The sequence below is a fragment of the Urtica dioica genome, chromosome 3, assembly GCF_054948205.1.
Source record: "Urtica dioica subsp. dioica isolate 48M chromosome 3, U.dioica_male_clone48M_v1_H2, whole genome shotgun sequence".
Taxonomy (NCBI): Eukaryota; Viridiplantae; Streptophyta; class Magnoliopsida; order Rosales; family Urticaceae; genus Urtica; species Urtica dioica.
This window is the reverse complement of record NC_142758.1, coordinates 46193700-46207373: the sequence shown is the minus strand read 5'-3', so window position 1 is coordinate 46207373 and position 13674 is coordinate 46193700. Positions and strand designations below refer to the sequence as shown.

The 13674-nt window shown below is 35.4% G+C and overlaps 2 protein-coding genes across 3 annotated transcripts; one reads left to right on the top strand and one right to left on the bottom strand.

Annotated features, from left to right (window-relative positions):
* Positions 1–5952: 5952 nt before the first annotated feature.
* SHW1 (short hypocotyl in white light1) lies at positions 5953–7182 on the top strand. Of its 2 annotated transcripts, none has more exons than XM_089609379.1 (4): positions 5953–6198; positions 6286–6534; positions 6617–6682; positions 6891–7182. In XM_089609379.1, the coding sequence occupies exons 1-4, from the start codon at positions 6052–6054 to the stop codon at positions 7032–7034; spliced, it is 606 nt and encodes a 201-aa protein (XP_089465505.1). In that variant the 5' UTR covers positions 5953–6051; the 3' UTR covers positions 7035–7182. The 2 variants fall into 2 exon arrangements, with proteins under 2 accessions (XP_089465505.1, XP_089465506.1); XM_089609380.1 differs by having other exon boundaries at positions 6878–7182.
* A 122-nt stretch (positions 7183–7304) lies between these two features.
* On the bottom strand, positions 7305–9206 carry LOC149403155 (transcription factor BHLH089-like). Its single transcript, XM_089609376.1, has 6 exons — positions 8595–9206; positions 8305–8463; positions 8139–8204; positions 7958–8026; positions 7805–7876; positions 7305–7621 (listed from the first exon to the last, which is right to left on the bottom strand). Exons 1-6 carry the CDS (start codon positions 8841–8843, stop codon positions 7475–7477), a joined length of 762 nt encoding a protein of 253 aa, XP_089465502.1. The 5' UTR covers positions 8844–9206; the 3' UTR covers positions 7305–7474.
* Positions 9207–13674: the final 4468 nt, after the last annotated feature.

Sequence of the window (13674 nt, the reverse complement as noted above, 5' to 3'; positions counted from 1 at the left end):
GTTATTGATTCTGAATGTTATCAGACCTCAACTCACTAATCATATGATGCTAATAAAGTAACTTCTTATCTTATTTAGTAATCATCATCTTCTAGTGGGCAATATTCCTAACACCGTTTTCTTGTCGTTTTTTTTAATTAGGAGTGTCGTTTTCACTTGTGAAAAATAACGACATAACAAGTAATTAATGAGCACTTCATTAAAATACAAAAGATAAATCTGATATTCTTTGTGATGAGATAAAAACCATAATTTAATGATATGGTTCTGGCCCTAATCTGATGTATATAGTAAATAATTATTTTTAAATGAAGCGACTTATGGGGCGGCTATATCAGGCGCGCACCCTCACCTAGAATAATCATACTCGTACATTGCCTGCAAACATAACTGCCGTCAACACGGACACATCCTTCACCAGAGACGGCCTCATCTGTGGTAAAGACCACAAAGGAATGGTCTCCCTCGCCTTCGTCGATCCATATCTGCGGAAACTCTAAGTGCTATTGTTGCCGAAGGACTCGCCATTCGATGTGGAATCATGCTCTGCCGCGACCTGGGCCTCTCAAAGGTGGTGGTTCGCATAGATTACATATCCCTTACCAAGCTCTTCCATGCCAAAAGCTCCCCAGGCAACAAACTTGGTCTGGTTTTGGACGACATCAGATTATTCGCTCACGATTTCACTGTTTTAAATGTAACTCCTTATCCTCGCTTGTATAACCTCATTGCTCATAACCTGGCTAAATTGGTCTTGCGCTTCCTCTTGACCTGTGGAAGATCACTCTTGCTGATATGCCTTAATCCAAGTCCATAAGACACCTCTTTCAAAAAGTACATCCCTTCATCAATGAGTCTGAATTCTGTGGAGTGACAATTAATTCAATCAGACGCTTATTTCTATGTATCATATTCATCATTCGTTAAAAGTATCTTAAGGCTTCTCCAATGCGACGGTATATCAACATATATGTTGTTATTTTGCCTCCAACCATCCTGTATATCTCATGCTATATTTTAGCATGTATAAGGTATCACACTATATATAATGTGATTTTGTATACATGGCAAAAAATTTTCTTAAAAAAAAGAATTTTTGGAACTCTATTAACTACAAATTATATAGGATCACCAGATTCAGAGCCTCTTCATTTCCTATCAAATATTTAGGGGGGTCTTTATTTAAAGCAAAAGGTAAAATTGATTACTTTAAAGGTCTTATTGCTAATGTTAGGAAAAGTTTAGCTGGATGGAAAGCTAAATTCTTTTCTACCAGAGGTAAGATTACACTGATCAAATCAGTCTTGAGCAGTATTCCCATCTATGCTTTGGTTGTTCTCCCGGTCCCTAAAACTGTTTTGCATACTCTTGATCGCATTTATGCCAATTTTTTGGTGAACGATAAAGACAGCAACCGCCACCATTGGTTGACTTGGAAAAATATAAATAGTTAATTCGGCAAATAAACAAATTTCCGAATGTATGCTGCTAATCATATTACAACATGTGAGATTATAATAATAAAAAAATTATTACTAGAAAGTTCTTATTCGTCTTTATCGAAGCCGAGTCGGGGACTATAGACCTGATATTTGAAGCTCAACAAATCCGATAAAAAAGACGAAAAAGTCCTTTCTCTTTTTTGATCGATTCGTCTAATCTTAGTCAATAATCCACCGTGTAAGCTAAGATTGAACTCTCCTTTAATACTAGAATTATATTTACTCATCGTGACGAGCGTCCACTGACATAGTCAGTACGTGATCTAGATCCTCTAGGTTCAACACGTATAGAGAAAAGGTCAATTATTCCGTTATACATGTCTCATACATATAAGCCTTAAGCATTGTTGCTTCCGCAACGAAAGATTCTCTCGAACGTTACTTACTTCGAGAGTGCCGGCAATCTATCGGTTCTGGAAAAAACCCTTAGGTGAGAGAACATTTACCTTCTTTCGGGAGGGCTGGATTTTGTATCTGTGAAACACTTCCCTTCTACGATCATGTCCCGAGTTCCCAAAACATCTATTTATTCACCTTCATTGGCCTTTAACGTGACGAATCAAAGAACCCGGCAACATGACCTAGAAGTCCATGATCACTTCGGGATTTAGATCAAGTCTCACTGTGACCATCATAGTGACCTCGGCTAGTGTGTCGTAACGGTGCTTAAACAACACATCTCAGGCAAGGTCTGTCCAGGTCGTACACTTACCAAAACTGTAGAATGCTCCCACTAAGTGATCAGCCTTCACTTAGTGTTCCACGTATATGATTTTAGATACAGCTTCTCAGGCGTGTATCAATCATCGACCATGTTTTAGCATACCGCCCAAAATTAGATGCCCAACATGTAATTCAGTTTAATACGAAGGCTATGTGGATAGTTGTTATTGATTCTATATATTAATATCAGAATTCAACCCACTTATCATAAATGCTACAGTGTTCTTCTTATTGAATTCAATAATCATTTATCTTCAGTGGGCAATATTCCTAACAATCTCCCACTTTGATCAGAGAAGATAAGGCAACTCCCTCACGTCATTAATGCTTTGCCATCGTACAACAGAGGCTCAGATTTTTTATCGGGGTTGAGACTCCCATCTTATGGATTCTCACCTTAATTTATATCTCTATCAATTATGTATTTCGACGTACGTCTCATTTAGTTTTCTTCTAGTTCATGCTCTTTAGCAAGTGATCTTTTGACTTACCAATCAAGGTCAAGTCAAATAGCTAGTAGTAAAGAATTTACTTTCGAACATATTAACACTTCGTGTATCATACACCAGACCTTATATCTGTTAAAGATCGTAAGTCTACCTATTCTCGGTGTATGACCCTTTTGGTGCCAAAACAAGTTGCACTTAAGCATGTATTCTCTTTCACCACTAACCATAGTGTGAATTATTGAATCATGTTTGTTAAGAACTTCTATTGACATATTTCCATTACTTGGTTATTTATAGTTTGCCTTATCATTTGCGTTCATATCCAATATACATGGGACTTTAAGGAATTACTATATTTAATAACTAAGTGTCTCTTTATTTCTAGAAACCTTAGTGTTTAACACTTTGATGTTTCTCAGAAATTTACATTTATCAAAGAATCTTATTAATTAGATCTTTTAATGACAAAGTTTTTTTAGCCTCGAGAATCGAGCTCATACCTTATATCAAATAAGTATGTGTGAGACAAAATGGAATGAGCTTGTCGTTTCCAAACTTTATGTTGAAGAAACTGTTAGCTCAGTCAATTTTCAGTGTGTCACAATTTAGTCCAATACCAACGGGTAATTACTTTATTTATGACAATTATTTTGGAGATTCATTAATCGATCATTTTTCAAAATATCCATTATTTCACGAACTATCATATTCGTTCAGCAATTGGATCATATTTTCATATTTCAAAAAGTTTTAGTAGTCATGTCATAAGCTTTCAAAACCTCAACCAATCAATTTGGACTGTTCATCTTCCAGTTGGAAGACCCCAATGATCTTGTTCGTAGTATTATATGGAAGAGTGAAATTGTTGCCAATGACTCTTCTAAAGGGTTCAATCCCTTTTATCCCATTCAGCTTCTTAAAGCTCGAACATATTCATTAATCTATTTATAGATCCATCTCTATCCAAATAGCTTAACTGGCAAATCTACTAAATTGGGTATATGGCAATTGCTTAGTTAGTTTTGATCTTATGTGATGATTCACGATCAATTACTTTCTTCTTAAAGAAAGATGTAGTTGATGATTATGACAATGATCCACGCAAGGATGCTTCCACCAGTGTATTGATTTTTAATGGCAAGGTAATTATCAATTATCCTTCCATTCGAATTATCGAATCATGTGGTAAGGTAATTAATTACCCTCACACTCAAATTATTGAATAATAGCAGTTTACTCCAATTAAGGATGCCATTGTTAATATTGGCTCGAATCCTGTTAAGGATGTTGCTATTATGCTATTGATCATTCGAAGCCGCATTCCTGTTAAGGATTCCTCTTTTGATCAATAGTGGCCAAGTTCCATTCAAGGATGCTCTCACTCAATAATTTGTTTTCTCATAGTGGCTAAGTTCCATATGAGGATGTTCCCACTTTTGATAATACGATGCTTGTGGTTAGAATCCATCAAAAGGATACTCCCACTCAATTATTGAATAAGAGTAGCTAGGTTCCTTCTAAGGATGCTCCCACTCTTTTAATTCAAATGGTCAGGTTCCAGTAAAGAAAGCTTGCATTTATTAATCAATAGGGACGAGGTTCCACTCTTTTAATTCAAATGGCCAGGTTCCAGTCTTGGCGCCGAAGTTGAGAGTTTGGTACTTAGTATTCAACATCTGAATGATATTTGGAACGAGATCATTATTATTGAGAGTGAACCTCGAATTCTTATAGATTCTTTAAATGGAAAAATTCATCCCCCTTGGATTGTTGGACGTCGTTGGAATTTCTTATTAAACGTGGTGAAGAAGGTTGAAGCCTTAAACACATCTACATGTGAAAAGAATATGGTTGCTCATTCTTTATACAATCCGGGACACTCTATTTTGCACTTTACTTTATTATTTTTCTGCTTTGACAAGTAATATTTGTAATCTAATTATAAATGATAGCAAGGGTGATAGATATCACAAAGTTTTTGTGTAAACTATCGCTCGTGCTTTCTAAGTTATTCGGTTTATATTTTGTAAAACCAAAAAAAATTGATATATTGACTACAAAAAACACATTTAATCAAAATTTAATTCAAACATTAAAAATTTAAACATAGATTAGAAAGTGAAAATTAAACACACCAAATAAACATTAAAACTAAAACAATAACATAATTTATTTTAAATATTTTTTTCCTTTTTAACTACTTTGGCTCGTGTGGAAGAATTTGATTAAAAATCAACTTAGTATTTAGAAATAATTTAAATATTTATTTAGGGATCTATTGAGTATTTTTATATGAAATCAAGTCATTTTATATTTTATTATAATGGACAAGATATTTTTAATTTTTCTTGATGCATTTAATTTAAACGTTTTATACAATTTAATCTTCGACCACTCTCGACTTCAACTACTAGTTCCGCCAATTGAGATGAGTTCCGTGTTTATGAATAAGATTTGTCTCGGTCACTTTGTTCAATCCACTTTTCGTGTGGATGACATTTTTACGATATGGACAACCTTTGACTTTGCAAGGGTAATACTTGGTCTTCATTTCTTCATTCCAGTCAATATGTTCCTTACCCGGCCGCCAAATCCATCTCTCTTCCAACCTTAAATCTCCACAAACTAATTTTACTAGTTACTCATATAATTTACGTAAGCCCGAGCATAAGGTCGGAAGCACCAAGAACAAGAGGAATTCAGCACCGAGCACAAGTTAAATAAGCCCGATGGCTCACTAAGGTTAATGAACGATCCGTTCATAAGGCAAGAACGAACCCTACCGAGCAGAACTTCAAAGAGAAGAGAAGTTGTCAGGTCAAGGACTAGTCAAACCAAACCAAACACGTGTAAATAAATTAAAACTAAAACAAAACGCATACCTCAATGGTTATATACTGAGCAAATGAGTAACCACTCATTACGCACGTCTTGAGAGCGGTTACTCGATAAACCGTCAAAAATGTGAGACTGATCACCCCACGTACTCGACCTAAAAACCCTTATATATAGAGAAATAATCCGCTGAGGAGAAGAGAGACATTTTTACGCACACACCAGCACTCACCACAAACTTCACTTATCGTTCAACACTCTCGTTTATTTTCACTCTTTTACTAGATTCGTGTGTATTTAAAAATAATTTTACTTAAAGATTTAAAATTCTCTAGACTGCGTTCTCAAAACGAAGCTTTTATTTTTGGTTGACGATTAGGACCTCCGTCATTGACTGTGTTTTATATTATTTAGAGATGATATATCCATGCTTATTTATCGATTTGGTATTATTTTCTTCTTTAGAAAAAAAGAAGAAGAAAAGAAGAAGATAAGCCTCTCTCGTATGAGGAAAAAAGACTTTCACTTGGTTCATATCTCAAATGGCCATAACCAGCACTACCGCCATGGTCTCAGCAAGACCACCGTTTACTTCTCCGGCCGCTAAATCCACCTCTCTCTTCCGATCTTCACATCCACAAACTCACTTTCGCAAACCTAAATCACCGTCCCACACACTCCGCGCTAAGGTCAGTTAATTTAGTTCAAACGCTTGAAAGTCGAAACACAATCGCTCCCAAAATCAACTCGCAATCACAATCGCGCTCTTTCCTCAGCCGACCAGCAATTCGGCGATCGATGACCTCGGTGGCGTCTTCGACGAGTCGTTCTTCTTCGGCGGCGACGACGAAGATCGCCTCGCCGAGAACGACGGCGATGAAGACTGCGACGACGGAGAAGAAGAGGAAAACGAGAGCAGCGTTGAGTTGTTTCTGAGGCTTTTGCAGAGCATGGCCAGGAAGATCTCGAAGCGAGCGAAGAAAGCCTCTCGCTCTGTTTTGCCTCCAGCGATTCCGACCCAACTCGTAACACTCTCTTCAATTATCTTTCTAATTTTCTTAGCTTGCACTAACTAATCACGTCATAATCTCTGCTAATTAATTCCAGTTATCTTTTGCTGTTGACGGGTTTATGGTGTTGGCTTTACTATCCATCGTCAAGGCACTTCTTCAGGTACTTTAATAACACTAACATCATTGTAAAATTAGTATATACAATTAGCTCAATCAAATTATTCTCCTAGGTCAAATATCCACCTTAATGAGTTAATATAAGTTATACACTATACGAGCAAGCAAGCAATTGTCTATCATGATTAATTTGTATTACCGGTGAATTTTTTTTTTTTTTTTTTTTTGCTAATCGGAGAATCTCTATGCAGGTTATTTGCACCCTCGGAGGCACCGTATTCGTGTCGATCCTTGTTCTTCGTGTGATATGGGCAACGGCTTCGTATTTTCAGACAAATGGGAGTAATTTAAATCAGCAAGGAAGTTCATATGGTCCGGCGCAACCGGTATCTTAGTTTTTCTACTTCACTCTCTATTCTATGATCAAATATGCTATGTACTATAGTACATGTAAATATGGAGACACTTTTGAGATCTCTAAACAAGCGATGGTCAATTGAAAGAAAGAAGGCACAGCAAAATGGATGATTTTATTTAACTGCATTTTTTTTCTTCTCTAAAGTTTAATGAATCAATATCAAAATAAGGTTTACATAGGTGCGTATCGGATATTTTAGGAGCAAGAAACATTAAATTTTTGTAAAGATGACCTCTTTTTTTCCCTGGAGACGAAACATTATTCACGAGCAAGTTAAAGTACCAGCTCTTTCTCACTAGCTTCGCGATGAAAATATCGTTCTTCGGTTTGAAACGTTTTGGGGAGGTATGTCGCTTCGCCTTTTTTTTTTTTTTTTTTTAATTATTAGGAATTGAATATTGAATGGGAGTTTATTGGCTATGTTGTTCTATCAAATCCACCACCAACTTGCATATGCAACCAATCCGGGGATGAACCGCGACTGTACTCCCTCGGGACTTGAGACCCGAATCCCATCCCGGCCGATTCAAATGTTTGTTGACCGAACTGAGATGACATATTAATCTGTTCCAATAATATAAATTTAAAATAAAAGAATTATTGTGGGAAAACTCATCATAAGTATTGATGAAAATGTGGAAGTAAAAAAATATAAAAAAAGTAATCTAATAATGAAGAATAATTATAGGCTATGCTCAAGCATATAATCATATGGCATGCAATCTAAGCTAAAATTAGTGTACTAACATCTTTTGAAGGAAACACTTCAATCCCGGTAGGAATTCTCGAGTTGACTGCTTCGAGCTTCATCGATAGAAACTGCGACATCGAGGAAGTTTCGAGATGATTTTATTTATTTATTTTGCGGAGAAGTGAACATGATGAACAGAGAGGACGTACCTCGACTTGACGCTGCAAAGATTGGATGTAATTTATGATCTCATCAAGCACAAGCGCTTTTCCGATCACCTGAATTAAAAAATAAAAAATAAAAAAGGCTGAAATGAATCTTGTTGAATGAACTAATTCTAATTGAGTTTTTTTTTTTTTTTTCAAAATAAATTAAATGGTGGTACCAAACCTTATTACAGCCAGGGACCAAATCTTGGAGGATTTTCATCCTTTCACTTATCTTCTCTCTTCTAGCCTGTGTCCACCGTACAATTTTCAGTCACCAACCTCTCATCACTCAATGAAAAAAAAAAAAACAATAATATTAATAAATAATTGGAACAAATCGAATTTACTCGTTCGGCGAGGCTGTGGCTATCTGTGGCTTGACCTCTTCTTGCTCGGACATGGATGTAATCTTGTTTCGGAGGATCGGCCCGGCCCGAGCTCGGCTCTGCTGATTCTGATTTGGCTTCTCCGCCATCGGATTTAAGCCGTTTTCCTTCACAGTCACTCTGCCAAAAAAAAAAAAAAAAATTATCACTTACATAGCTAGTTCAATCCAGATCAATGCAAAGAAGAGCTAATCAATTCAATACACAGTAAGAAGAAGAAGAAAAGAAAAATGAATGAACGAATGACGAACCAAGACGCCATTGCCGTTTCCGTTGCCGCTGCTACTGGAAACGCCCTTGGCGGAATCGTCGTCGCGCCTCTTTCTCGGAGGCGCCGCCACGTGGTCGATGCTCATTGGATCGTTGCCGGAGATTTCTCCGAAGTGAGGCATCCGTAGCTTCAGTCCTCCGCCGGAATCTCCGCCGCCGGCGTTAATCGGAAACGGCCAGATCTCCGACAGGTTGTACGAGCCCTGGTTCATCAGCGCCGGTGGATCCATTGAGGATCAGACTCGCAGAGTGAGAGATATATATATATATAGAGAGAGAGAGAGAGCTTTCAGTGTGAGTCGATAATGGCGGTCTAAAAGTGATGAGTTCCTTAAAGAGAGAAAGAGAGAAAGCTGAGCTTTTAAGTAGCTTTGAAAAGCAAGCTGAAAGAAGGAGATCGCATTTACACTGTGTTTGGTACGAGAGAGAGAGAGAGAAATTGATTTTGTTTTTCTTCGTGTGAGTGTGTGTGTGTGAGTGAGTAATTAGTAATTGGGATCTCCTTGGAGAGTGGAGATTGGTGGGCAATGGAAAAGTCGCAGTATTTGTAGAGACTAGAGACAACGACCTCGGGACTAGCTCAGCTTTTCTCGGAGCCAACTGCGTTTCACTGTTCCTTTCTTTCCTTCAAACCCAATTTTACCAATTATAATATAGAATACCACTTTCTTTTCATTTAATTTAACGCCCAATTAACCCTTACTACTTTTTAAGTCCTTGCTCTTAAGTCTTAACTTAATTAAATTCATTTCATTTTCTCACCCGTAGTGACTTTTATCAATCAAAATTTACCGATGAGTATTTAATTTGTAGATACGACTAAAAAGCTATAAAAACTAATCATTAAGTATCATTATGCTAAAAATAAAAGTTTTAAGACCTAAATGCCACAAGCATAATAGTTCAAGACCATTTATTGCAAAACAAAAAGCTTCTATGAAAAAAAAAAATTCATGCTATTGAAAAAAATGCAACGGCTAAAGATATGGCCATATGGGTCTTCTAGTCCATTTTAGGAAAAATAACTTTTGCAAATTAGTTTAACACTTGTGCATGAAAGTGACTTGGCAAGCAAAACATTTCAATTTTCAGTACTCGACTCTTATTTTTCTTCTTATTGTAGATACGATTAAAACAAAATAACGTATTGAATGGTGAACTGAGTGTTTGTATTGACTTATCTTCTTTAAAATGTACAATATTTTTCGTAATGAGAAAACAGTTTTTATTTTGTAGGAAAACTCTGTATTTTTTTTAGTTTATATTTATAAGCATACTAAAATTGATTTTTTTTTTATGTAATTACAAATATAACACTATATAGCTCAAGGTCCTCTTTCTTGTCCTATCTTTGCCCGAGCTCTCATTTGTTGGTCCCGTCCAAGTCTCCTTTGAGTATATAGACCGTGTCTTCTTGGATCGACCTACGTCCTTATATCTTGATCTCATCCTCATGCTCGTCTTAATTTCTGCTCGTTCGACTTGTATGTATTCTTGTAAGAAAAAATATTTATTTCTTTTGTCGCATTGATCATGACATGGTCTTAGTGGGTAATCGATATATGACGACAATCAATTACGTATATGACGATATATCGACGATCGCAAAGAGTCAAGAAATTGCATGTGATGACAAATTTGATGATATTCGACAAAGACGCTCATAAGAATAAAAAAAAAGCATCTCCTCTTAAGACGAGAGTCATCTAATGACTGCATATATCACTCACTAAAATATGGACCAAATTTATTTATTATATCAAAGTAAATAAAGAGGGATTTGCTTTATAGTAAACACCCCACAAAATGAGGAGATTGATTGGAGTTATGAGAATATATATATATATATATATATATATATATACATATATATATACATAATTATATATATAATTAATATCTAGAACACTATTTCATTTGACAAATGAAAATCTTAGATATTTTGCTCAAAGGCTTGCCAAAAATAATCATTGTATTAGAATTCTTATGTATGTTGTTGTATGATGTAAAAACCAATATAGAACAGAAAATTGGAAGGGTAAAATACTAAATTCCCATTGATAAAACATTTTAGCTTCATAAGTTTCATATCGTAGCTAAATAGCCAATTTAAAGTTATGAATTTGCAAAATAGTCAAGATTTGTCTTAATTGAGTGAAATATCCAAAATGTGCAGCAATCTGGTTTCAAAAAAAAAAAATTTGACCCCAAAAATTAAATTTTTTTAAAGTGATAAATTATTTATAATAATCGTAAAAAATTTTAATCATGACTGACATAAAAATTTTGAAAACGTAAATTTGGCTACTTTGCTGAAAAATTGAAACTTTGGCTATTTTGCTAATCAATAAGTTTCAAAATGGCTATTTTGTACAATTAGCTAAATAGTCAATTTAAAGTTATGAATTTGTAAAATAGCCAAGGTTTGTCTTAATTTAGTGGAATAGCCAAAATGTGCAACAATTTGATTTCAAAAAAAATATTTGACCTCAAGATCAATTTTTTTAAAAGTGATAAATTGCTTATAATAATCGTCAAAAAATTTAATCCTGGATGTCAAAAAAAATTTGGAAAACGTAAATTTGACTACTTTCCTGAAAAGTTGAAATTTTGGCTATTTTGCTAATCAATAAATTTCAAATGGTTATTTTGTATTTGAAATCCTTCACCACAAGAGATAGAGTTTTTTTCACTATAAAATTATACAAATAATAGAGACAAAAGTGAAAATCCCTAAAAAAAAGCAAGTAAATAAATGACATTAAGGAGAAATATTATTAGCTGTCCCGGATCACGATATTCTGCTATTAATTTATACGTCTATCGTACGATGTACTAAAAGAAAGTCTTCAATAGGTGAATGATTATTATGAACATGATTATGAATATATTATATATAATGTGTGGTGACCACGCATTTATACATTTAATTTGAAACTGACCGGTTTTTTAAATCTTGATTTGGCATGATAAGGGATTTTCTATTTCCTGGTTTCGTTTTTAAAAATACTCATGAATTTGTTTTTAAAAAAAATTATTTAAAAAAAAAACAACATTAGTAGTCTACATATGAGTACATTAGCATAATTGAGGTAACGTACTTTCCTACTTCAAACTCTTATTTAAACACTTGTCTTTTAATTCATGCTGCCCAAATAGTGGATCAACCATTACCCGTACAAATCGATACAAAGAGTTTTTGGTCACTTCGTATGTTTTCTTTTTAAATAATTTTTTTTTAAACAAAGAGTTTTGAACATTTATTATTTTTATTTTTCAATTTAAATATTTAACAATTAAAATTTAGTTACTATAGAACTAAGTAGGGATTGAAGGCAATCAAAGAGAAGAGAGATGAGAGAGACAAGCAATAGAATTTTGTTATGTGTGATTAACCGTCTCATTACAACGCATTGAGTATTTATAAACATTTGACTTATATACAGCACAAGTCTAACTCTAACAGTAATCGCCATGTCATATATATCAATACATATATTATCACATCCCCCTTGAGTTTAAGGGCGAGGAAGCACGAAGAGATTGGTTCGTAGACAGGTAAATGACTGAGTGGCAAGTGGCTTTGCTAAGCCATCGGTAAATTGAGTATAAGATGTAGTGAATTGGATTCGTAGAGACTTATTTTGTATTTTGTCACATACAAATTGATAGTCTATTTCGACGTGCTTGGAACGCGAATGTAGGACTGGATTCGCCGCTAGATATGTGGTAATGAGATTGTCACAGAACATGATGGGAATGTAGACGCATGGTTGGCTAATGTCACGTAGAAGCGAAAGTATCAAAGTCAGTTCACAAGACCGCAAAAGATACAACATGATACTACAATTTAGTGTTTGAGCGAGAGACAACATGTTGCTTTGCAGATGACCACCAAGTTTGATCCTAACAAGACACACCACATGTGCTCTTACGATCATCATGGCAGTTGGCCCAGTCAACATCAGAGAAAGCCGAGAGATCAAGTGTTGAGATTTTATCCAGTGTTAGCCCAATTATATAGTGCTTTTTAGATACCAAAGAAGTCGTTTAGCAGCTTGCGAATGTACATCTGTTAGTTGGTGCAAAAACTAACATAGTTTGTTGACAACAAAACTTATGTATGGCCGAGTTATTGTACAATATTACAAGCTGCCAACTATGCTTATGTACTTCATAGGATCTTTTATAGGCACACCATATTTTGCAAAGAGAATAGATGAAGTTACTATTGGAGTTGCACATGGCATTGACTCTTTGAGTTTAGCTTTGCGAAGCAGATCATAAATGTGCTTGGACTGCGTCAAATGAAGTTGATTAGCAGTTCTTGTAACTTCAATGCCAAGAAAGAACTTGAGCTGACCAAGATCTTTCAGAGCAGTGGCAGAGTGAAGATCCTTGAAAAGTGAGCCAATTAAGGCGTTGTCATTGCATGTAATCACTATATTATCTACGTAGACGAGTAGTAGAAGTCGTGATGAACTGGACAAAAACACAAACATTGATGTGTCAACCTTGGATTGAGTGAAGCCCCAATAGAGTAGCATTAAAGTTATCTTTTGAAACCAGGCGCAAGGAGCCTATTTTAGCCTGTACAATGCTTTCTTTAGGTGGCACCCGTGTGATGGATAAAGTGGATCCTTGAAGTCTGGTGGTTGTTGCATATAGACAATTTCAATCTGTCGCACTTGCCAATTGTTTGTCATAGCTATAAAAACGCCACTCGGATTGTCACTTGCTTGACAACTGGACTAAAGGTATCTAAGTAGTTTAGACTAAACACTTGATGAAAGCCATTGACCACAAGCTGAGCTTTGTATTTGTATAAACTTCCGATCTGAGTTCGAACAGAAAATCCATTTGCAACCGATCACAACAACATCTGGAGGTGGTGGAATGAGCTCCAATAAGTTCCACTGAAATGTAGAGCGTCAAGCTCTGTCTTCGTTGGCTTATTGCTAGTGAAAGTGCTTGAGAGCTTCAGTGTGAGTCTCATGATCACATTGTGGTGTTGCTATCTCAACAATGAAAGCTTTAGATATTGAATGACCTATTTTAGAC

Bases quoted from the DNA above. Each gene is read 5' to 3' on its own strand.
- SHW1 (XM_089609379.1), top strand. From the start codon at position 6,052: ATGGCCATAACCAGCACTACCGCCATGGTCTCAGCAAGACCACCGTTT. The intron at 6,199-6,285 runs GTCAGTTAATTT...CTCTTTCCTCAG, and splicing joins CCCACACACTCCGCGCTAAG to CCGACCAGCAATTCGGCGAT. The intron at 6,683-6,890 runs GTACTTTAATAA...ATCTCTATGCAG, and splicing joins TCGTCAAGGCACTTCTTCAG to GTTATTTGCACCCTCGGAGG.
- LOC149403155 (XM_089609376.1), bottom strand. From the start codon at position 8,843: ATGGATCCACCGGCGCTGATGAACCAGGGCTCGTACAACCTGTCGGAG. The intron at 8,464-8,594 runs GTTCGTCATTCG...TTTTTTTGGCAG, and splicing joins GAAACGGCAATGGCGTCTTG to AGTGACTGTGAAGGAAAACG. The intron at 7,877-7,957 runs GTACGTCCTCTC...TCGATGTCGCAG, and splicing joins CTTTGCAGCGTCAAGTCGAG to TTTCTATCGATGAAGCTCGA.